We start from the raw sequence: 23231 nt of genomic DNA on the forward strand, positions 1-23231 counted from the left end.
GAACCCTGGGAGCTTCCAGTCCAGATCTCCGTGTGCTCAGAGCAATGTCAGGAGTGAATTCAGATCTTTAGGTGGCTTTAGGCTGTCCAGTCAGGTCTTCACCTGCACACAGCCTGCTCCAAGGCTTCATCATCCCAATTTAAGGGCTTTGGCTTTAATATGCAGTCAGAGCCTTCCTCATTTCAGTTCTTGAGGCTGTCCCTTGTTCTGCCACTGTGCACCTCTGTGAGAGCCCAGCCTTTCCCTCCTGGGATGTTTTCCATGTTTGCAGTTCCTTCCCTCCTTGAACCTTGCCTTTAGACTCTCAAACCTTTCTCAAAAAGACTGAGGCCAAGTTTATTTGTTTGTCTTTCTTCATTTTCATGTGCTGTGTGTGGATGAGCTCAGTCAGGAGCTCCCTGTGAAAGCCAAGGCCTCCTGGTATTTCTGCTCATTTTCCCAGGCATGGAGGGTTGTGCTTGCAGAAAATTGCCCTGGCAGGGCTTCCAACTCTCTTGAGATCCTTTTCTTTTCAGAGTTCCTCACACAGGATCTCCCCACCTGAAAAATCCCTTCCTAAGCCAAAGTCTGTCCTCAGAAATTCCAGGGTCTCTATTTGGCCACTTGCTGAGATAATTTTTTTTCCAAAGAGAGAATATCACAGTAAAAAGTAGCATGCTGAAAATATTTTTAATAGCTGAATAATCACATTTATCATTATGTTTTTCACCTAGAACTAGACTTCTAGAGTGTCATAACTCAACAAATAATACATGGGAATCTCTTCGTTAGCATACTCTTATAACTAGAGACATTTTGCCAAATTCAGCGAGGTGTGGGTACTTTTTGTTAATTAATTACTGAGTGATCATTTAAGAATCTGTCACTGGGACCTAGAAGGAATGGGTAATGAGTCTGGTTGTTACAAAGTCAAATGAATCTAGATAGGAAGTCTACAAAAAAGTGTTAGAATTACACCTAGCTGATCACCTCCTTGGCTGTAACAAGTAAAAAGCTGATAAAGAAGAATTTACTCACAGAATTTCACTTCCAAGGTTCTGTGCTTTAAGGTAAATAACACACATGCTGTCCATAACTAGTGACTGCAGCAAAAATTATTGTTTATTGCCATCAAATAAAGCATTCAGGGGGCAAAATTTGTAATGCCACAATATTAGAGACAATTTATGCCTTTTAAACAACATGTTTTTGGCTATACAAATGTTATTGACTGATACAAGATCTGAAATTCTGTAACAGTGAAACTTTCACAATGTCAAAATCAACACTGGCTCCCATCAAAGTGTGGCAAAGGAAATCTTGTTCAAGTCAATGGATGATAAATATAGAACAAAATAATATAATACATGGGCATACTGTTCTTTTATAGTAATTATATTTCTATGCTATTTGCTTTGTTGGGATTACACTGTGATGGAATTTGGCTTGGTTTGAAATATTTCAGTATTTAAAATATTTTTGAGTTTGGAATAGTTTTGTATTTAAAACAGGAAGATGATTGGAAGAATGGAGCTCATATGGAAAGAAAATATTTTTCTTTCAGTTTTTGCATCCTTTTTGTTTTACTAAAGTTGGTGGAAGAGGAGATTTTTAAAGCTCATGGAATCCTGTCTGACATGTAACTGGAGACCATATGTGACAACCCACAGTGCTGAGCAGCCATAGTCTGTTGTGTAAAATGAATAATTAATTCTAATTTATTGTGTTTGATTCTAGTAATTACTGAGTAATCCACATATGATGTAATAATCAGCAAAGTAATACACAGTAAACCTGATTTTTTAATTCTCTGCTCCTTATTTTGCCAACATAGGTGATGTAGAGAGGGACACATCACTTGGTGCTTGTAGACATTTTTGCTTTGGGGTTGTAATTGGAGTCTGAAGAACAACTAAATACAGAATATACAGAAGGTACCAATATCTAGGGCATGTGCAAAGGCTTATTCAAAACACATTGGGTTGTTCTAAATGTTTTAATTTGATCTTTTAAGCCATGTTTATATCTGTTATTATAGACTGTGTGGTGGCACAACAGCAATTTTGCATAATAACCTATGAAATATTTAAGTGTTTATTCTTTGTCTCCGTGCAGGAACACATTTGCTCATATGAAAAGAAGAATAGATTCCATTTTTTCACCATGGCTTAAATATATTGTTGAGTTACATGAGATTTCATGTGTTCACTTGGCGAAGATGGGAATATCCATTCTCTGAGTAAAAAAGGGAAACCTTGTAAAACTTTTAAAAACAGGAAATTCAGAAAGAACTTTGGTTTGTTTCTCATTATTTAACATAAATAAAAATACTTCTTTGTAACAACAAAATAAAAAGGAAAAAAGACAAAGGGATGCTTGCAGGCCACCAAGGACTGGAAGTGTAAGCAAAGTACACAAATAACTTTCAAAAGCCCAGGCTGCTTTCTCTCAGTATTTACCATGTTTCAGCTCCCTGAAGACTGCCATAATTAGTTTTCTCCCTTACAAGTAATTATGAGCACCTGTAATTTAAAAAAAAAAAAAAAATGAATTTGTCTCAGATACAATCCCTTGGGTATTTTTCTTTTAGATCCTTCCTCATTTGCTCTTAGAAGTTCTTTTCCACTAACTTCCACTCTTGGGATACTTTAAATGGGATGAATTGTTCCTCTTCAATTACTTTTGAAACCAGGTGAGGGCTGATAAAAAGCACCTTCTCAAAATAGCAGTGCATCACTCTGGAGGGAATTATGCAGGGCCACACACCAGGAGATCCCTTGGAGATTGAAAACCCCAGCATTATGTTCCTCTCCCCTTCCTTCTGCTCAGAGGTTTCACAGGTCAAACTCTACAGAAATTAATCTTCCATACCTGAATGTTGGCATTAGCTTTAAGCCAGAAGATTTCCTCAGAAAGAATTATTTAAGAGTAATTTTGCTTAATGCGAGGAACTGACAGGATAAGCCATGAAGTCTACAAAGAATTGCCCATTAATTTGACAAACCTAAACCGCTGACTATCTGGGAAAAGAATTTGATTCAGTTTTTATTCTAATACTGTATTGATCTCAGAGTGTTCTTGTCATTCCTTTTGGGCAAGTTGACCACTGATTAAATTTTGTGTGTTCTCCTTTTCATAAGATATCTTGCAATTTCTCTGTGCACTGCGTCACCGATACAAGCTGAGGGAACTGCTTCTTCATACAGGCAAATTCTCAGTGATGGGTGGAAATCACTGACCATGATTTGGTTTCAAAAACCACTTAGGTTTAAATGCAGTTCACATCCCTCCATACATGTAGGGGGATAGAATATAAGAAAATAAAGATAGTGCAGAAAGTAATCTTACCCTTAAGGAGCTGCAGCTGGGCCAGTTATCAAAGATTAGGAACAGGCCTGACTTTAGCATAGCTCAAAGATTAGGAACAGGCCATAGCTGTAAGCAATGAGAAGAAGATGCTATAAAAGAGTAGGGTGGCCTTGAGAAGGGAACTGGAGCCAGTGGCTGCTTTGAGAAGAGGAAAGAGTCAGTGCTCTGAGGAGCTGCCCACGAGAAACACCAAGGTATGAAACTTTTGTGATAAGGAGATAACAGCATGGAACCCCTGCAATGAGATGGCAACACATACATGGATAGAGATGTGGAGCCTCAGATTCCAAACCTGTGGGTAAATTATAAAGCACAGAACTATAAATACTTCCCAGGTTCTGGATAAAATGTCCATTATTGGGAATTTTCTCAGTCTGATAAGGAGTTCAGCCCTTTCTGCTTTTGCATCCTCCTTTTGTAGAAAGAAATTATACAATTGTACAAGTTTAAAAGTGAGACTACTGAGGCTGAGTGGGAGGACAGGAGCTCTTGCTGTACAGCTCAGGAAAAGCCCAGCTGGCTCTAGTTTTCATCCCTCTTTTAATCCCTCTTAAAGACAATGGAGGCAGTATGTTCTTGGAGGGTAAAAACATCCACTGTTTTCAGCTATATCAGTTTCAGAATTTCTCTTCATTTCTTTCACATTAGTATCAAACTAAGGAAAGGTTAATTAATACAGAACCCAGAAGTACAGTGTGCTCCAGAACTCCCTTCTTTTATCCTGTCATACAAATACTTTACAAGAATGGTATAAAGCTATTTATGTGAGCCCTGCACTTGGCTCAGAAATTACCTATAGAAGAAGGTCTTTTCAAGGAGCAGTGCCCATTCCCTTTAAGGCTCCTGAATGTTTTTTTTTTGGGAATCTCTTCCACTTGGTTACATTCGACCTTTTGAAAGGACTGCATTCAAACAAAGGGGAGCTAATCCAGGTTTCTCAACAAGACTAAAAATGAAAGCAATCACTGGCTTTTCAAAACTTGCAATGGTCTTGGCTGGCTGTGCTCACCTTGTAATTGTATTTTCCTCAAGAGCCTTTCTCCCAAATAAGAGGTTGGGATGCTATTGTAATGTCAAATCTGACTCACTGTTACAGTTGCTATTAAAAGTTAGCAGCTGTAATTAGGGAAGAATTTTGAAGCTGCACTGTTGTATTGTCAGTTGTAACAGCTTTTAATTATCTTATATTTTTCTTTAAAGTGATCAGCTTTGCTGAAGTTGAATGTGCTTTTATCATTTTTGCTCTGGAAATGAGCTGACACATTTAATATAATTTAGATAGAAATACTGTTGCTGCAGAAAACAATTGGAATCTATGAACTTTTTAGAGGATTTTGAGCACAGGAGACAGCCACAGTGCTTAGAGGGATTTTGCCATCATCCAATTAAAATAGTCCTCCATTCTTTCTAATACCATTCTATCTGGTCTTAAAATGCGTAAGACTAATTACATTAGCCCACAGAGGCTTGCATGGCTAATACTATTGGCCATTTCCTCAAATAGAAGAATTATAAATGATTAAACACTTTGCAAATAAAGGCAGTTTTGCTGCAGGACTCGATGGGATCCACAGATACTCTGTCATTTCCCCTGGCTGCTGCAGCCTGTGCTGCTCAGCCTTGCAGCAGATGCCAGTGCTGGGATTCCAGCAGCCAATCCCATTGTCCCCCCAGCTTACTGGAGTCCAGGAGGAAACCAAACCCTTTTGTTTCTATTTCTACTCTGGACTTATGCTGGGGATAGAGAGAATAAAGACAGAGCCTTATAGATTAGTCTGGTAATAGGACATGCCTTGTTATGCACGACTTTGCTCCCTTTAAATCCTTTCAGTTGTGTTGGGGTTAAAAAAAAAAAAAATCTGAGTTTTCCAGGGAAGGATCCTGAATCTTAAGGACATGGAAGAATGCAGCTGGTGTAGGAGTTGCAGAGAGTCTGGGTGAGCAGCAGCCTCAGAGGGCAGATCCAGCTAAGGAAATGCTGCTCTGTATTGTCATTTTTGGCAGGCAGCATCCTTGTCAATATGCATGAGCACTCAGCAGAGTGAGAGAACCTGTCACCCAGGGGATGTTACGCACTGATGACAACAACCAGGCACAGGTCCTCTAACATGTACTTAGATTAAGTTCATTTACAGTTGTCGCTCCCAGAGAAGGAAAGCTGCTAGGCAGGCAAGGACAAGCAGCACTGGTGGTGCAGCCACTCTTCCAGCCAGCATTTCCACTCCTTGCATCCTGCTTCATAATTGATTCTTCAAGACGGGGAAAAGTGAAAATTCTGTCTGCTTCAGCAGCTCCAATGAACCTGAAAATTAATCCATATAATCCTTATATTATGATGTCCCCATGAGAGACCAATTTACCCATGACCCCAGTGGGAATGCTTCTCACTCCAGCATGTTGGCATTGGGTTGGATTGTTTTGATAAATTCTGATTGCATTTATAACATTCATATCCAGCTAAAATCCACCATGGGAGAGATTCCTGGCCATGTCATGTTCTTATAAATTATCCCAGACATTCCTGGCTCTGCCACACGGTCACCAGATTCTTTGGGGCAGGGATTAAATATTTGCTCAACTTGTTCTGGTTTGGTTTTTTTTCCTATTATTAAAGTTTGAGGAGGTCTGATGCCTTTCAGATCCCAAAAGGAGAAATTATCCAAGGGTTGTGGATGGATTTGTCCTTCCAATACCTGATTAGTAGATATCAAGAGATGGGTAATAAAACTATAACTTCAGAAAGGATAAGACCTTGTCCCTGTGAAACTCAAAAAAGCTCACGAAATGCTACAGGAGAATTTTATTGTTGTCAATCTACATATTCCAATTGAAACTTGCATATGGGAGCATTAATTTATCACAGAGGAGAAGATTATTTTCTTTGAAGTACATTCAAAATTTAATTCCTGTTCTAGGCAGATGCAGCACCTTGGCCTGGGTTTTTGTTTGGGTGTTTGTTCTGTAAATACAAATGCCCATCAAAGTAAATCTTATCAGCAGGAAGTGTAGTGCAGTGTAAATTGTGTTGGAGAGTTTTGGGCAGTTTTCTGGTCACAGAGTTCAGTATCTTGGGGAAAGAAAATCTCTATTACCTTGAGCAGTTTTGTAAATAGTGGGCATGTTCTATTAAGTGTTGCTTTAATGCTCAGAAGAAGTTTATTCCACTGAATGATTTCAGTCATTCCTTTTCCATATAAGCACTGCATGTATACACACATATCTGTAGACACATAAATCCTAAATAAGTTCATAAATTGAACCAGGAGATTCAGGGCATTATGCTTTCCAGAGTAAATAGGTTTTTCAAAAAATATTTAACTTTGGCTTTGAGAGCACTGGATGAGCTATGCAGCATTGGATGCACATTTCCCAGTGCTGGGGGAGCCCAAATTCCACTGAATTTCAGGGGGACCAAACCCCTGATCCTGATTAAACTATTTGTGATCTGACTTACTTTCATGGGCACATGTCAAATGAGGATATTTGAAAATTAGTCTGTAGAATGTGAATAAGAAAATATATCCAATATCTTCTGATACCTTTGAGCACAGCCTTTCCATGGGCTTAAAATCTCACTGTTCTGAGGAAAGCGCTGAGGGTAATTTAAGTTTCAGTGAAGAAAGAAGCAGTCTTTTTTTACTTTGAGGGACTATTGCCTGCTTCTTGAGATTATTGAATTTTCATTCCAGTATAGAGAGGAGCAGTATATTGCCAAGATGAAACAGAAAGCTTAATAGGCACTATATCTCTTGATGTTTAGAGAAACTTAGCCAACAATCTTGGAAGACACCGAATTGGATTCTAAAATACTGACACAAATGAATTAGGAGGAAATGGCTCTTGCAACAGTACTGCCACATGTGCCATTCATGCCATTAAAATATGACATTATTCTCAATTTTACTATATTAAATTACAAGTTACATGTGTTGGGGACTAATGGGAAGTCATAGAATCACAGGATAAGCTGAGTGGGAAGGGACCCACAGGGGTTACTGAGCCCAGCTCCTGGCCCTGCACAATCAGCAATCCCAGCCTGGGCATCCCTGGGCAGGGTCCAAGGGCTCCTGGAGCTCTGGCAGCCTTGGGGCTGTGCCCGTTCCTTGGAGAGCCTGGGCAGTGCCCACCACCCTCTGGGGGAAGAAGCTTTTCATTAAAAAACTGGCATTTATTTTTTCAGCAAGAGGCTGCAATAACTGAAATCTTATAAATAGATAGATTATCTACAAAATGAATTCTCAGGGAAAACAACATGACAAAGATGTGTATCTATTCCACATCTAAAATTGTGAGAGGAAACTGTCCCAATTCTGCCTGGGGGCAAGGGGGACTTTTCTGTTATTTTTGCCGAGGTTGAGCTTGGCAGCACGACTTTGCTGTCCAGGTGAGTGAGTGGTGCTGCTCCTTGTGAGCACTGCAGGTCCTTGCAGAGTACTTGTTATTGTCAGGCACTAGGTGGCCTGCTTGCTAAAACATCATCATGAAGCCTTCTGCAGGCAATTTGCAGAAACACTGCCTGAAAAATGAGTAAATAAAAATGCTTCTTTAATTCCTAATAGAGTCTGAGGCATTTAAACTCTCCAATGCCAAGCTCCAAACAGGTGGGAGTGTGCAGGTGCTGTAACCTACCCAAAACTCAGCACACAACGATTTTGTTCTTGTCTTGCAGACAATATTTAGACAAAAGATCAAAGTTTCCCACTAAAGATGGGATGCTGGCCTGTATATTCACTAAATCACAAGCTCTTAGTTCCTTTGAGGGAAGGTAAAAGCTGACAAGTGCAATATAGAACAGCATTTGTTTGAGCACCCTGATGGTTTGGTGTGTTATGCCCAGAAACACAAAAAGGATCAGTATTTGTTGCTTCTGAAGGGCAAATATAACACTGATCATCCAGGAGTTAGTTGTTCTCAATCTGCTCTACAGAAAAGCAGAATTAAGAACAGCAAGCAAAGCAAGAGCTCGCTGGGGTTTTTATGTTCTTGTTTTGCTGTGGTTTGGAGTGCTGGAAGGCTGGACAAGACCTGTGGTCTCTCAGTGTTGCCACCTGAGTCCTGTGCTGGTACAAACCACCTTAATCTGTGTTTTTCAGCAGTTTTGAGGTTTTCATTTGTTGTTCTGTGGCTCTTGTTAGTGTCAGTAGATGTGTGGTGATCAGTCAGCTTGAGCTTTGGATATTGAACTTTAAAAAGTACCTGTTTCATTTATTAAAAATGCAATGGAATAATTTCAACAACAAGCCTTCATTAAAATAATTTTGCTGTTGAATTGACTGGCTCAAGTGATTAACCACAGAAATATTTCAATGTGGTTATTGAGCTTCTTTATTTCAGGTCAAATGCAAGACTAACGGGATGGCTGGGGTTGCAAAGATCATTTTCTCTACCATTGGTAGAATTGTAGAATATTGGTGGTCAGGAAGGGGGCAAATTTCTGCTGTTCTGCAGAGACCATGTGAGAGCTGAGCCCAGGGATGAGCACAATCTGCATTCCACACAACTCTGTTGTGGTCATCTGCTTGGAAATTTATCTTGCACACATTTTTCAGCTGAATTCCCCTAATGTCTCTGTTCTACACCAGATAAATGAACAAACAAGAGGCAGCTCCATTGCAGTGATTTATAATTGTACAGGAAAAGGCTTTGTGTGGCTTCTGTAATTACAGGGTTTTTTTTTCTCCTGAAATCATACTAATTAAAACAATTGATTCAGGTAATTGGTCATATTTTTCTAGGACAGGAAAGATGTTTCAACCTGATATTTGTGTCCTTTATTCTGAGTAAGAGTAGAGCACATTTATGGCAGATTATGGTGTGTTCCAAGAAAATGTCTAATTTTTTCTTTTTTTTTGCTTCCAAGAAAACATTGCATCCCAATAGAAGAGGAACCATAAGAACTTGTTGTTTTGTGATTTGAGCAAAAAAGTGTATTCCTCCTTACTCCAGCCAAGTCTGAGCATGAATCTCTTGAATTGATTTCAAAGCAAGCAGACTTGGCAGGATCCCTCAGGTTACAGAGAAGCATTCTCCATTTGAAGCAGTGCAGCATCCATCCCCACTGCACTGAGAAATAAAGTGCCTGCTCAAATTCTGCCAGAAAGAGACAAAAAATCTGTGAGATGTGGCACATACACACTCACACTCACACACAAATTCCTGTCACTACAGCTTGCAGGAGAAGCAGGGAACAAATTTCTGATGCATAGAGGAATATCACTGTGAGATGTCAGACTGCCTATAGGAATTCATCATGCCTGGATATCAGAAAATAGGTGTGATGTACTGCATCACATAAAACACAGCAGAATTTTATTAGGAAAATAGATCTGCAAGCTTTAAGATACACCAGTACATAAAGAGTACTTGAAAAAATCAATATATCTTATAATACTTCACAGAGTGCATGGGACCAGCGCCCTGGAGTTGCAGTAGGAATTGTCTCTGCTTTTCAACCCCACAGCCCTTCAATCCTTCCAGTTTCTATACCTGAATACAACCTTGTTTTAGGGAAATTTGCTGTAGTGCATTTAATAGATATTTTATGTTCCACACTGGGATCCTAACAGATCTTGGTAACAGAACACCAAATTTTCTTTTCTTCACAGGATGTAACTTTTGTAAGTTCTGAGCTTTTGTTTTACTGGAAATCAGTAGGACTTCTGACTGACACATCATCAGACATTAAAGATTTGAAATGTTATTATTTTCTCTATTCATTTAATCACAAATCAATATTTCTGCTTCTCACACCAGTAATTGATGGAGCAGTTAATCTTGTCACTGTTGTTCTTCCATCTTGTGAGACAACACATAATTATGTCCTTGTGTCACTTGTGTTGATCTTGTTTAAGAGATTCAAAACAGCCTCTGCATAGAAAGGAAAACACCAATTTTCTTGGCAGGTCTTGGGTTTGCAGGCATAATTAGCTGATGTAAAGGAGCAGTCCATCAGTTGTGTTTGCATGACATTTCTATTACAACCCTAATACAAATGTTTCATTTCCAGAAAGAACCAAAATCTCTTTGGCCATTTTTAGTTTCTTGAAAGAGGAAAAGTAACCAAAATGTGAAGCACGATAAAACTTACAACCAATACAGGATTTTGTACGACATCACATTATTAAAAAATTCTCTATGTTGTAATTTTTTCAGCTAATAGACCAGTTTGTGTTTTGTGGTATTTCTTGTACCCTTTTCTGACTTACAGCTAAATGATAAGCTGCTATCAAGTGGAGAAGTCACTCAATTTATAGCAAAATTAGATTTTTCACTTGGGTTTGTGGGGTAGGAGCATGACTTTTGCACAAAAGAGAGGAAGAAGGAGATATATCTATTTGAAACTTTAATCTTCATTCACTCTACTTCTTCAGTTTCTCCTCATGCAGTTTCTTCTTTCAAGAACTAAAATGTGATTTTCTTACCAAATGTTCTGTGTGGTGTACCAGTGATGATCGAATGCATCAAGGGCCCATGATATTGGGTGGTAAAATGTGCTTCAGGAGGGTTTTAAAAGTTTTTCCATGAGCCTGGTGACCCCCAGGACTCTGATATTCAGATGCACTCTGCTCTCATTATTGGTTATACCTTTGGAAGATGTTGATCCTGTTTATTCTGTGTCAGAAGAAGGAGAATGGGTGGGAAATAGCATCCCAAATATTCCAAACTTCTCTGTTCTCCATTGCAAGCCTGAGTCTCTGCACATCACTTGTGTCTGGAGGTCATTGGCAGTGAGTTGGCCACACCAAGTCAATGGAAATGTGGATTTCCAGCCAGAAATGTTTTGTCCACCTTGCAGAAGCTGAATTGTTGGCAGGACTCAGTGAGGAGGCAGGAAAGAAATGCACAAAACACATTTCCTGTAATTTGAGTACAGCTTATGAAGGAGCTGCAGTGTCTTTGTGAACTTTATGGCTCTGGGCAAAATGTTAAAAATCAGATTTTCTGGGCTTGTTAAGCTTTACCATGACAGGCTTCAAGAGCATGGCCTGACCTTTGTAATACAATCTAAAATTAAGCATTTAATGCTGACACAAAACAGTCTATGCAAATATTTAATAAAAGGTCTGTTGTTGAGGTGTGCAGGCAACTCAACTTTTTGCTTAAGTTAAGGAATTTTATTTCCAGAACTGTAGTTCCAGCAAACTTTGTAAAACATGGAGAAGGCTCCAGTGGTTTCAGTAGGCTTTGAATCAATTTAATTGTTGACCAGAACCTCCACTTGTTAAACCATATTTACTATACAGGTAAAACAGAATTTAAAGAATCAGGCCTTGCAGAGCAAATTGCTGTATCACATTTTAAAGTACCCTTATAATTCTGTTTTATCCAATTTTGTGACTCTTCTTGCTGAGTACTTTGTGTACAAGTGGTTTGACTGGTTTTAGGCAGCGGCTTTCTCCTAAACCAAAACAGCTCTGCTCAATCATCTCCATGGGATGATTTCATTTTCCATCCCCCTTCCAGAATCACTTCAGTGTAGAATTCTCTGTGGCACAGAATTTCCTTTGAGAAGCAATCCACGTGTTTGCCATCCCTGCAGAGTTTGGGAATCTGTCAGGATGGGAGGCGTTTCAGCAGAACAGAGCAATGGTTCCAGTGTCATTTTGGGTTTTGAGATAACAGAGGAAAAGACTTCACATTTTTGTGAATGAACGATAAAATTAAAGAAGTATTTTTGTTATTTAAAGGATTTTGTTATTTAAAGGATTTATTGTTATTTTGTTATTAGGCCATCAGCTGAGGAGCTGCCACTGGCAGGCAGCAATTCCCATCACAAGGTTTCCGGGGCTAAAGATGATTTGTCTCTGTGTTCATGGAACAAAAAATAAATGGTTTTTTCCTAGGAGCTGCCTGAGGGTGTCATGGAGAGAGTGAGAATCCCCTGACTATGACAGGGGAGAACCAGGCAGGAAGGGGAGAGCATTTGGCATCACCTGCTTTTGTTTGTACCCTGATAGAAAACCCAAAAACTGATAGAAAACCCAAAAACTGATAGAAAACCCAAACTCTGATATTGTTCTGTCCTTGGCAAAGCTTTCCTCTCCCATCACCATCTCTCAGGAGTTTTTTTTCCCACTGCCATGTTTTATTCATGTGCTGTGTTTAGATTGGCCAAGTTTGCTAAAAATTGTGGTGATTGCTTCCCTGCTCAGGGCCATCCATAAATGATGAGAAAATTCCTTCCAAGATCTGCAATTAGTTCTCAAGTTCATGGCGCTTTTGGAGGCTCCAGAGCTGAGTTAATGATTTATGAAGATGTTTTCTCATGTATGGGATCCATATGTGGCTTGTGATCCCTTTGGGCAGAGGTGGTGATTGGGCTGTTCATTGGTGAGATGGGTGTAAGGTACAGAATATGCAATTTGTGATGTGGTTCATATTTTAAACTCTTGACTAGAACCTCATAGTTTGATTCTAATTTGCATTCAAGATACCTTTAAGAAGAACAAAAAATCCCATATGGAAATGAGCAGCTATGCTGCTACTGGGTGAAAAACCTGATTTTTTATTTTTAACATATTCTGCTAAAGCAAAGAGAAACTGATGAAAATAGCAAAGTTTATCCTTTTGGAGTCCAATATGTGTGTTCTGGCACCCAGAAAACCTTTTTTCTCCTTCAGAACCTGGGTGCAACTAGTGCAAAATTCCAGATATCCTGACTTTACAAGAAATACAGAATATAAATAGAATTTTTTTTTCCTTTTAAGTCATGTCTTTTTTTAAAGTAAAATAGCAATATATTTAAGTTCTTTGTTTCTTTTTAGCAATTTTGGGAACAGTGCTCTCTGTTCTCACAAATAGTTAAGTGAGAAGCAAATTTCTGTGGTTTCCTCAGCTCTGTGTGTGGAAGTGGAGGGGTTGGAAGGAGGTGACTGACTCCTGCTCCTCTGGAATCCATGGAATTTGTGTTGCTGGGCTCCTGGCAGGATTGTGTTTGGAGCAGGCAGGACAATAGAACACAATATTAACAACAGAGCAGCATCCCTGCCCTGGTTCACAGCCACTGGAACTGTTCAGCAGACACTGAAATGTGGATTTTACCAGGGAGAAATGAAAATTGCTGACTGGCAGCCAGGCAGTGAAGCAGAATGCATTATGCATGAAACAGGTGATCTTGACAATTGCCATTCCAAAGGATGGGACACAAACGACTGAAATCAGATTGACTTCCATTTGCTAACAAATAAAAATGTGTTTGACTTTGGAGTGCATCCAGCAGCCACGCACGTGGTTTCACAGTTTCTTATTGTGGTCCCATCTTCTCTTGCCACTGCTTCATAGATGATTTTCCTTTGGTTTGTTTTAGCAGAGATTTAATTTTCAGATTTGAGGCATGAACAGATTTCCAAGTACCAAAACCAGAGCAATTTCCACTTGATTGGTAAAATGCATTCCTGTCGTGCAAACACACAAATAAAATGCAAAGAAAATGACATTATGAATCATACCATTAACAACTTGATTTTTTGTAATGTTTTGAGAAGTCAGCCATTGAGTTATAGTGAGTGTATATTTGAATTTGCAGAGCAATGTAGTGTTCACTTTGGAGTTGTAATGGTCTGCAGCTTTGTAGGGGGTTTGGTTTGATTTTTTTTGGGTGTTTTTTACTCTTTTTTTCTTTCTTTTTCTATTCAGGCATCCCATTATTTCTTTCTAAGAAAATGAAGATATCCATCAGAGAAATGGTCAGTTTTCCCCAAGATTTCTGTTCTCAGCCTTTACCTTTCTTGCAGCTCCAATGCAAAAATGTTTCACTGCTAAAAGCAGGACCATTTCCCAGTGTCACTGGGATATAACTGAATTTGACACTGCATATTCTCACAGGTCTCTGAAATAAGTTGCAGGATATTTTTAAAGTATTTCCTGGGTGGCTGCTGGATGCATTTTCCCAAATGTGGACCATACTTACTCTTCTAGTAAAAAAGGGACTTCAGCTTTAAAGGGATTAATTTGCAACAATTAAAATAAATTACTCCTTATGCCATATATCAATGTGATTGAGTTTAATTTGTTCAGCATGCTCACTGCCTGTTGTGTATTTATAATTCTGCTCACTGTTTCCAGCATTTTGATACAAGTCTTAATCAACACTCTTCCTATTAGTTGCAGATTACTATCAGGAATAAAGAATTCTATAATTCTATCTAGGAATTTATCAGTTGCTTGTTTTCCACACCTTGGCTGCTTCTTCACGTGGCTTGAAGAACTTCTGTTTTGGTCATTAGCTTTTTATTTCCTCAAGTGAAGAGCATTTCTTACCTTTTGTGATGGAAAAATAATAAAAATAACAGAAAATAGTCTATTTTTAAATAGAATCAGGAGAGCACTCAACTATAAGCAAGCTGTGGCCTCTCACTTAATTCTTTTGTTGACTTAAATGAGTGTGAGGTGATGTTTTCTCCTGGTGATAAGAATTTCCAGTTTCATTTTGTTCATCACTGAAGAAAAATCAAATTAAAGAAACCTCCTTGAAGTCAATACCATCACACTCATAAAAAATAGATCAAAGAATGAATCAGTCCCTCAGTGGAATTAAGAGTAAAATCATATGAGGGAATGAATTTGAAAGCCCTGATACTATAACAAATTGTCTGTTTCTCTTTGAGGTAGGTCTTTTTCTTTGAGTATGATAATGAAATATCCTGTGTAGGGAGTGGATCCTGTGGATCAATATTGATGGCTGCAAATAATTTATGTTTGAAGCACTGTGGAGAGTGACAGTGGGTCCAGGCTGGTTTGGTGGCATTTGTGCCCTCAAAAAAATGAGGGGGATTTCTGTCAGGCACCAGCTTTGTGGTGTTATTGCCATCAAAACCTGTAAAATACCTGTGAATTCTGCACCTTTTTAAAAACCAGTCCCATCAGACCCAGCCAGTTCCTAAATGGCACCAGGGCTGTGGTGGCAAAGGGGAGAATTGCTGTGAGCAGCCAGGCCGGGGGATTATGGCAACCAAAACCCCAAACACTAAAAACTGACAGCATCAAAAAGGTCCCACTTTGGGATGAAGCTGAAATCCACATCAGCATGGCCCAAGGATCCAAAGCCATGCAGGGCTCCCCAGTTGTCAGGGGCTTTTTGGAGGGAGCCCCAGTGAAGAGGAAGAATTGCAAACAGCTGCCTCATCAGAAAGAACCTAATAATGGTGGAGCTGTGTCATGGGGACCTTTGGCTCTGAGAAACACCATTTTAATACAGGGATTTAAATGCTCCTCTTTAAGGAGCCCACGGTGGATTAGCAGAAAATGAAAGGGATATGATATTGAAAAAGTGTGGTGTGCTAGCTAAATTTGTCCAAAGTAATTAAAATAAGTTCAGGAATATAAAGATAAGAATGGGAGTGATATTTTTAGGATTTCTTCTCTACTATGGTTTTAATAATTGGATATTGATGTAGTTTTGGACTTTAATTGTCCTAATTTTTAAAAATATGATACCTTTTTCTTTGAGCTTGGTATAGCAGTGACAGAACATCACCACAGTGTGTTTTTTCTACTCTAATTCAACTCTGAATCCAAGTATCAAGAAATGGTGTTGTGTTTCTGATCTGAAACAGACACCTGAACTCTTCTACTCCCTTTACTACTTTTCTGAGATCTTCTTAAGGAAGAAATATCAAGTTCTGTAATAAGGTAAAGGCTCAGGTGGGACCAGAGGGAGCCTTTTGAATAAAGAACAGATTTAGATTCTACCTTCACATCCTGCTCCATTAGGTGGTTACAGCTTTTATATTCCACTTTTCAAGGTATGATTTGACAGCTACTAAATGAAGAGGATAATGAACAGTGCTAATATTTAAATGACACCATTAATATTTGGTGTGTTGGACAAAAAAAGCAGGTGTATTTGAGTGCATAGACAGCCAGATGAAGAAAAGCAAGTTTAAAGTTCTTTTTCCCCTCCTCCTATCCATCTTGTCCATCTGGGCCATTTGCCTTCCTAGTTGGGGAGTCAGCAGCACAGACAGCAATGCATTCTCTTGAAAGCTGGGAAAATGGCTTGGCAAGCTCCACGTTACCTTCTGTCAAACAATTTGATTTGTTCTTAATTTATATATTTTTTTTTCCCCCCTAACCTCTTTAAAAGTGCGAGTGAGTGCTGGAACCCGTGAAAGCTCCTTTAGGCTGGGGCTGCTCGGCTCAGCCTCGTGTGTTTTGTGTTTCCCCAGTGCTCCAGGCTGGAACACTGTGATTCCAGAAATGCCTGGGAAGGGCCTCCTGCACTGTTCTGTTGCCATAGTATCCCTATCAGAGCTATGGCACAAGTGACAGGCAACGTTCAGCTATGGCTTTATAAATAGGATTCTGGAAGAACAGCACTCTGCTCACAGCTGAAGATATTCTGTTCTATCCAAGCAGCAAACTTGTGTCACGTTGGGATTTTTTTCTCCTTGAAGGCCTACAGCTCTGGATAGACCTTCAAAACTGTTGCTGGAGTTATTTTGAAAGAAAAAAAAAAAATTAAAAAAACCAAGTGCATTGTACAGAAGTTCAAGCTCTGTAAACCGTTGTTGGTTTTTTTTCCTGCTAAACTAACACTGTCTATTACATGTCTGTACCCTTTAGTCACTCAGGGAAATCTGTGACAGCAAAAGTCACCACAAAACTCATGTTAGCATTTATCTAACATGGTTTATAAGTGTGCTGTGCTGTTTCTTCATGCTTTGAAGTGTTTTCTTTACTATGGCACAAGAAGAATTTCAATAGGGTGGTTCAAACTTGGTTTAAAGTAAAAGTATGCATAAGAATGTAATGCCAAGTTCCACCCTGCAGCTCTCCTTACAAAACTCTTTGAGTCCTGCTGCTGTCATTTTATAATCCCTGGAAACTCCACTGCAGATAAAACTGGGGTTAAAGGCTTATAATTTAGTTTGAATATAAAGTATCTCCTGGCATGATCTCAACTTTCAGAATTGATTCAGGAATATTGTTGATGAACTCTATAGACTATTGCATTTACATTCTCATATTGCTTTGGAAAAAAAAATCCTTAATGTATTTATTTGGAAGATTTATATGCCTGTTTATAAAATATTTTAATATCATTATCATTTATAAGTAATACTTGCATCAGTATTGCCATAGAAGAATTTGGGATATGGGCTAGAATTTGGTTTATATTTATGGCTGGTGTTGGGTTTTTTTTTCATTTCCTCCCCTCAGAAATGTAAATTTAAAATATTATTCTATAAACATCAGGATTTGAAGGGTTTTATAACCCTGTTGTGTTATTTTTCATTTTAATTTGTAATAGAGAGGAAGAAATGGCAAAATAGTTCCTTCTAGTATGCACAAAACATGCAACCACTCTGATTTTTCTTTTTTTTTTTAGGACAGCATTTAAATATCAACTTCTTACTGTGACCCATACATTTTTATTTGTGTTTTCCATAGGAAACCATGTAAATATGTTTATTTTAGTAACAATAGATACAAAGATGTGCTGTCCTGAAGTAGGACTCTCTGCAGGTTGAATGCATGTGGGCAGTTTCTTCAGTGGGATGACAATTGCTGGAGCTGCATTTAAAGAGATGCAGTTAATAAATCACATAATAATTTATAAATACATTTGTATTATTTATTATAGATCTATAATAGATATTCATGATATATATTATAAAATAGAGATTATACATTAGATATTTATATATAATAGATATATAGAATAAGTTATAGAATAAGTTAATAAATCAAATAATAACCAGTTAATAAATCAAAGTTATTAAATCAAATTATAGCAGCCAGACTAATCCACCTGTGGACTATCACCAAGCCATTCACTGGGCTCACAGTGCTGCCATAATGGTGTTGCCATAATGATGATCAGGAGCTGCTGGAGACTCCCTCATTTGCATATTCAGAATGTGATGTTTGAATGGTTTATAAAAAGCTGTTGGTGCATTGCTTCCCTCTGGGCACCTGGCAGGTGCTGCTTTGGGTGCTGTGAGCCCCTGAGGTCCAGTGATAAATCAGGGAACTCCTGCAATGCCATTCCCTGGTCAGCAATCCCCTCCAGCTTCATTGATTTATTCAGGGAGCAAAGCCTTTTTCCCTAAGTGAGGACTTGCAGCATTTTTATTTCATATCTAATCACAAAAATGGTGTTTTGTGCTTTTGTACAATCCTGAAGCCAGAACGTGCTGTCCAGTCAGGGGTGCTGAAGTGGGGATGCACCTTGCAGGTGGAGTTGCAATGTTCTGTGTCTGCCACTGCCTTCCACCCCTGTGCTTGAAGGGAATAGCAATATTAATTATTCCTAACCTGGTTCACTGCAAAATCAAGGCTTTAGTCTAAATTCCCCTGCAAGTGGCACTGCTGACAGGCAGTGACTAACAGGGGGAGGCAATTACTGGCACCAGGAATTCCTTCAACCACTGCAACTTGATCTGCAGAAGTAAATCAATCTGTGCTATGACAGGGAGAATAAAATGAGAGGAGACAGGGAACAGAATTACACTTTTACCTGCACAGTAAAAAGAATGTAGATATCTTGGCACAGGTATATTTGAAACAGATGCTAACCTAAGATTTCATTTGTGAGAAAAATCACTTCACATGGAACTCTTGAACATTTACCTTAGAGAAATGCTATCCTAGCAGATCCTAAATTCTGGAATGACAGAATTATGTAAAAATTAGGCAAATATTCTATACATAGAGTTCAATAGAGTGATTTATCTCTTAAAAATTCTTGGCTGAAGGCTGAATGCAGCTACAGAGATATCTGTGTGCACCTGTAAGTCCTCTTATTCCACTTCCATCTTTCTCGAGGTTGTTAACGGCCTCAAGGCAAGAATACATTGTTATTCAGAAACCAGCTTGGAAAGTACAGGTTTTCCAACAAGTTTGTACCTCCCTTTAGAGCTATTGGTGTTCCAGAGTATTGTGAACAGGCATCATCAAATTTAAAATTATACAAAATTTTTTTGCAATTCCCTAGACAGATTTCCACACATTGTTGGCTGAAGTTCACCAGACTCCATTTAGATAATAACACTTTCTTGCCAGTTTAGGTTCCTGAATTAAAAATATCCAGATTTCTTTGTTGTTGTTAACAAACATTACATAATTTTGTCAGTGCAAAACTTGGGGGGAGAATTAAGACAAATGTTCCTCTATTCCCATATCTAAGCAAGAGGTATAAAAAGATCTGGTTCTCAGCAGATGGTTGCTTGCAAACTTCTTGCCTACTTTTTTTCTTAGGAAACAGAAAATAAATGAGGACAATGTGGCAGAGAGATCAAAGGAAGACATTTTCCTAAGGGGCAAAGGAAAATCTCATGCTGGAAATAGGGGATTCCTGTACTTATTTCTTCATTCGATATTATCCAGCCCTAAAACTCTTACCTTAGTATTTAATTAAGATTTTCAAGTAGAAAGTTTTGCAAGAATTTTATCCATATTTAGGAAGGATGGAGTCAAATGTGACTTTACTAATGAGGCTTTCAAACAGTTCACGTTGTTGGAGCAGGGATGGAGCTCCTTTAGCTCTCACTGCTTTAGGAGCACAATATTCTGTTGCTCTGTTTTTTCAAGTTTTTCTAAGCCATCTGATGTTCACATTCTTGTAACAAACTTTCTCATACACTTTATGTAAATGACCTATTGTTTTGCATTCTTTTATAGAAAAAGAGAAAATTGATGAACTGTTGCTGTGTCCAGTGTCATTGGAGAGGTGGCACTGTCATCCTCCAATCCACTGTCACTTTTAGAAATCTATAAATACTAGAGCCAGAACTTAAACACCCTCTTTTTTACCTTAGAAAGTTCAATGTCTGTGTTGTTCAATTTTGTGCCCTAGAGCAAGCAACAATATTCTGCGACTTTTAAAGGATTTTCCTTTCCCTTTTCCCAGCTCCTCCTGGCGTTCTCCACAGATCCTCATTAGTCATTCTGGAGATGGACTTGCTGTCTGGAACCTACCTCCTGGCAGTCCTGTTGGCCTGCATCGTGTTCCAATCTGGCGCGCAGGAGAAGAATTACACCGTGCGGGAAGAGCTGCCCGAAAATGTCCTCATTGGCAACCTGCTCAAGGATCTCAACCTAACGCTGGACCCCGACGTGCCCCTGTCCTCCCCGCTGCAGTTCAAGCTGGTGTACAAGACCGGGGACGTGCCCCTGGTGAGGGTGGAGGAGAACACGGGGGAGATCTTCACGGCCGCCAACCGCATCGACCGCGAGAAGCTGTGCGCCGGCATCTTCAGCGAGAACCGCTGCTTCTACGAGGTGGAGGTGGCCGTGCTGCCTGATGAGGTGTTCAGGCTGGTCAAGATCAGGTTCCTGATCGAGGATATAAATGACAACGCCCCCCTTTTCCCCTCGACAGTCATTAACATCTCCATCCCGGAGAACACGGCCATTAATTCCCGCTACTCCGTCCCGTCTGCCATCGACCCGGACATCGGGGTGAACGGGATCCAGCATTATGAGCTGCTCAAGGTGGGTTTCTTTCATCCTCCTCTGGTGCTGTGTGTGTTGCTGTCCTCCCACGAGTGTTGCCAGTCCTCACCACGCCGTGAGAAGCCCAGGGCTGTGTGCTGCACGCAGTGACAGGAAGCCAAAGCTGTGAGCTGCAGTTGTGCTACGGTGCGGGTCCGTGTCAGAGCGTGAATCCGTGGCCCTGAGTTTGTTCTGGTGCATCTCATCCTCACTCTGTGGGAAGCTGTTTATGTTCATGTGTAACAGTGTGAGGGAACATCCAGGAGCTCTGCAGCAGCAGCACTCAGGGTGTTTGTACACTTTGGCTGACAGTCTTCCTGGCCTACTAAAAACATGTCCTGATTCCCACTGGGAATCAGGCAATGACAGTGCCGATTGCAGAAGGGTTTTGTGCTGGGTTTATGCCTCCCATTTTTATGGAGACAGCCTTTTTTTGTGCCTCTCTTGCACAACTGGTGGACTTGAGCAGTAGAACTTGGCCCAGAAGCTGATGTGATGCTCACCTCTGCATCGCTGAGCTTTTCCAGAGGGAAGGAGTCTCTTTGTCAGAGCAGCTTTGTAATGTCTGGGCAGGAGCAGCTCCAAATGTGCAGGAGTGCAAGGAGAGCAGCGCCAGTGACCTTGAAAGAGCAGATATTTCATATTCTTGCTTCTTTTATTCTTTCTAGCAACTAACAGGGGACTAGGGGACAGAAGAATAACACAAACATGTGATGTTTATATAAACAGGAGTGTGTGATTTCTGAATAAATGGTCACTTTCGTTTGAGTTTACTGAAACAAACTTAGGAACAGGAAAGAAACTTACCCTGAAATGTTGGGGGAAGCTGAAATTGCCCTCAATTCCTTTGATTTGGAATAGGGAACTATTTTGTGGTTTGGCTGCTCAGCAACCAATCTGACCCTCCTTAGTGCCAGAAGAACATAGATTATATTATCCAATATATTGCTTGACTGACTGCACAGCTGATATTCACTGATAGCAGTACTTACTGGCAATTTAATAAAAATAAAGCTCTGCCTTTTTTTAGGCTCTTTTAAATTGCTTGGAACCTGAAGTAATTGTGGCAGTGTGGGTGCTAAGGAGTGACAAAGACATAAAAATCTCTTTCAGGAAAGTGCATCTCACTGGGCATTTCTGGCTAGCTATCCAATAAATAGATAAATAAATAAAAAAGATCCCACACATGTCTGTCTGCTCTCAGCACAGCCAAGCAACTTAAAACATTCCAAGACTGGCTGGAACATACCAAACATACCAAGAATTTGTTATATTTAATATATATTTATATAATATAATTTAATATATTTAATATAGATAATATATATTTATTATATACCAAACATACCAAGAATTTATTATATTTAATATATATTTATATAATATAATTTAATATATTTAATATATATAATATGCATTTATTATATTCCAAAAATACCAAGAATTTACTATATATAATATATATTTATATATATAATATATATATTTATTATATATAATATATATTTATTATATTCCAAGCATACCAAGAATTTACTATCATGTTTGAAGTTTTTGCAGTAAGCTCTTTAAAAATTTTCCTGGGTTATAGGAGAGCAGGTATATCTACAGGTGTGGGTTTTGTTTGGGGTTTTTTAGCTAAGCAGAAGCATCCAGTAGGGCAGAGTGTTCTTTGTGTGGCATATTCAATGAGATTTTGGGGAATGGATAACAGCATATTAAATAAATAACAGTAGGAGTAGGAAATAATGAAAAAAGGCAGAGTTACACACAAAATGGGGCAAAATAATACCCAGTCTGAACAGAGAAATGTGAGTTATCCAAAAGTGCTGTTATTGCAGGAAAAGGAAAAGTGTAGAAAATGGCAAAATCAGGAGTCCTTGGGGCTGATGAGCAACAGTTCAGATCACCACAATAACAGTCTTGTTTTGTGAGCTTGTTTTTGGCCTGGCATTCAGAGAGAGAAAGTAGCACATCAGCAGAGTGGGAACACATTTGTGTCATGGTCTGAAATCCAGCCTGCAGCTCTGGGCAAGGTGAGAGGGTCTGCCTGAGAGGTTTTCCATCAGAAACTGTGCAAATATCTTAATATTCTTAAATATACATTAATATTCTTAAACATATCTTAATATTCTTAAATATTAACTATCTTAGTAATCTTAAATAACTTAAATATCAAATTATCTAATTTTTAAATAGAGAAAAATGAATAAAAAAGGACAAGTTACATATTTATTCAAGTGTCTCTGAAACTGCTTTTGCCACACAATGGAAAAGAAGGTGGTGAGGTTGAGCACACACTGGTATGGACTGGAAGTTCTGCAATCTTGTGCTGCATGTGCTGCAAACAAAATAATTTGTGAAATCACAGCCCTGTTGGCAGATCTTCTGAAAGAATTAATTGCATTTTTCTCTTGAATGCCTGTTGGTCAGGTATTTTTGGAGTT

At 39.1% G+C, this 23231-nt stretch overlaps 1 protein-coding gene across 6 annotated transcripts in view; it reads left to right on the forward strand.

Moving 5' to 3' along the window:
• Positions 1-23231, forward strand: part of PCDH11X (protocadherin 11 X-linked) — a 432804-nt gene that overhangs the window by 24351 nt on the left and 385222 nt on the right. For all 6 annotated transcript variants that reach the window (XR_013184313.1, XR_013184314.1, XM_054641581.2 and 3 more), the window contains exon 2: positions 20201-20784. Coding sequence is in view for 4 of the 6 variants with exons in the window: in XM_054641581.2 (XP_054497556.1) it covers positions 20245-20784 (540 nt within the window). In the remaining 2 variants the exon portion in view is untranslated. The remainder of the gene's footprint in view (positions 1-20200; positions 20785-23231) is intronic.

The sequence above is a fragment of the Agelaius phoeniceus genome, chromosome 14, assembly GCF_051311805.1.
Source record: "Agelaius phoeniceus isolate bAgePho1 chromosome 14, bAgePho1.hap1, whole genome shotgun sequence".
NCBI classification, from domain to species: Eukaryota; Metazoa; Chordata; class Aves; order Passeriformes; family Icteridae; genus Agelaius; species Agelaius phoeniceus.